Source organism: Fragaria vesca, unplaced genomic scaffold (assembly GCF_000184155.1).
Source record: "Fragaria vesca subsp. vesca unplaced genomic scaffold, FraVesHawaii_1.0 scf0513167, whole genome shotgun sequence".
Classification (NCBI taxonomy): Eukaryota; Viridiplantae; Streptophyta; class Magnoliopsida; order Rosales; family Rosaceae; genus Fragaria; species Fragaria vesca.
The window spans coordinates 5,380-6,729 of record NW_004443449.1 but is presented as its reverse complement, the minus strand read 5'-3'; the positions used below and the strand labels follow the sequence as shown (position 1 = coordinate 6,729).

The 1,350-nt window shown below is 39.9% G+C and overlaps 1 protein-coding gene across 1 annotated transcript; it reads left to right on the top strand.

Annotated features, from left to right (window-relative positions):
- Nucleotides 1-620: 620 nt before the first annotated feature.
- On the top strand, nt 621-1,133 carry LOC101300788 (TMV resistance protein N-like). Its single transcript, XM_004310219.1, has one exon. It carries the CDS (start codon nt 621-623, stop codon nt 1,131-1,133), a length of 513 nt encoding a protein of 170 aa, XP_004310267.1.
- The last annotated feature ends 217 nt before the right edge of the window (nt 1,134-1,350 follow it).

Genomic DNA, 1,350 nt, shown 5'->3' with positions numbered 1-1,350 from the left:
GAGAGAGAGAGAGAAGAAATCAGATCGGGATGTGAAAGAGAGTGGTTTAGTTGATTTGTAGCAAGGGCAAGGTCGTCTTTTTGTTTAGTTCATTGGAATGGGCTATGAAATCTTATTTCCATTTAAATGAGCTTTAAAATCTCTGTTTATGTGCAAATGGGCATTATCCCAAAGGAAATTCCAGGTTAGCGGCACAATCCACAGATCAGTTCATACTACGGCCCACTTGACCACCATACAGTAGTCCACATGTCAGAGAGCATCAAACCGCGGTCCTGTTTTTCCCAATCTTTCAAGATGAGAAGGAAGGAGAAGACTTCAGAAAGCTCAGGGGAGTAACGATTCAATTTCTTTCGAGCATTTCATATTGAGCCACATTCCTTTCCTTACCTATAATATGTCATCTTCATATAATCATATTCCAATTTTCCTGAGAAGATATTGATCCAGCTAAACGCTCTGGTTTGTCTGCATGTCCTCGGTCGCAAGAACCTCATCCATACAATTCAACCCACTTGAGAAATAATGCATGCAGCAAGCTTTTGTTGACCCCCAAGTCTCTATATATAAGAAATATTCACATTCCCACTCTTCACCATAAACAGAGCTTTCCTTATTCAATGACCACCATACCTGCTGCTGCTTCTTCTTCTTCTTCTCCTCCTCCATTTCGTAGATTGACATACGATGTGTTCCTCAGTTTCAGAGGTACAGATACCCGTAATAATTTCACAGACCATCTTTACACTGCTCTCATACACAATGGGATACGCACATTTCGAGATGATGAAGAACTTGTGAGAGGGGAGTCAATTGGTCCGAATCTCTTGAAAGCAATTGAAGAATCGAGATATGTCATTGTGGTTGTTTCACGAAACTACGCCAATTCTTCATTTTGTTTGGATGAGATTGCAAAGATTGTGGATTGCAAGAAAGAAAAGGGACAAAAAGTGCTTCCAGTGTTCTATGATGTTGATCCATCTGAGGTACGAAGACAAACATGGGACTACTTTGTTGAAGCATTTGAGAAGCATCAAAACAGGTTTCAAGGAAATCCAGGAACAGTAAAGAGGTGGAGAGATGCTCTTTCTGAAGTCGGCGATCTCTCTGGATGGCATTTGCAAAATGGGTAAACACTTCTTCCATTTATTTTTATGTTTTTTTAGAGCTTAAGATATATATGTTTTTTTGGCAAATACTTGTGTGCCTTAAGGTATCCACCCCATGGTTGCTTATGATTGGTCCAACTAGATTAATGAAGACATGCTACCTGTTTGACTGGTCATCCAATTTAAATCTCAAACTAATTCTCACTCTCTCACTAACGGGGTTAGTTTCTCTCTCTCTCTC

Bases quoted from the DNA above. Each gene is read 5' to 3' on its own strand.
- LOC101300788 (XM_004310219.1), top strand. From the start codon at position 621: ATGACCACCATACCTGCTGCTGCTTCTTCTTCTTCTTCTCCTCCTCCA.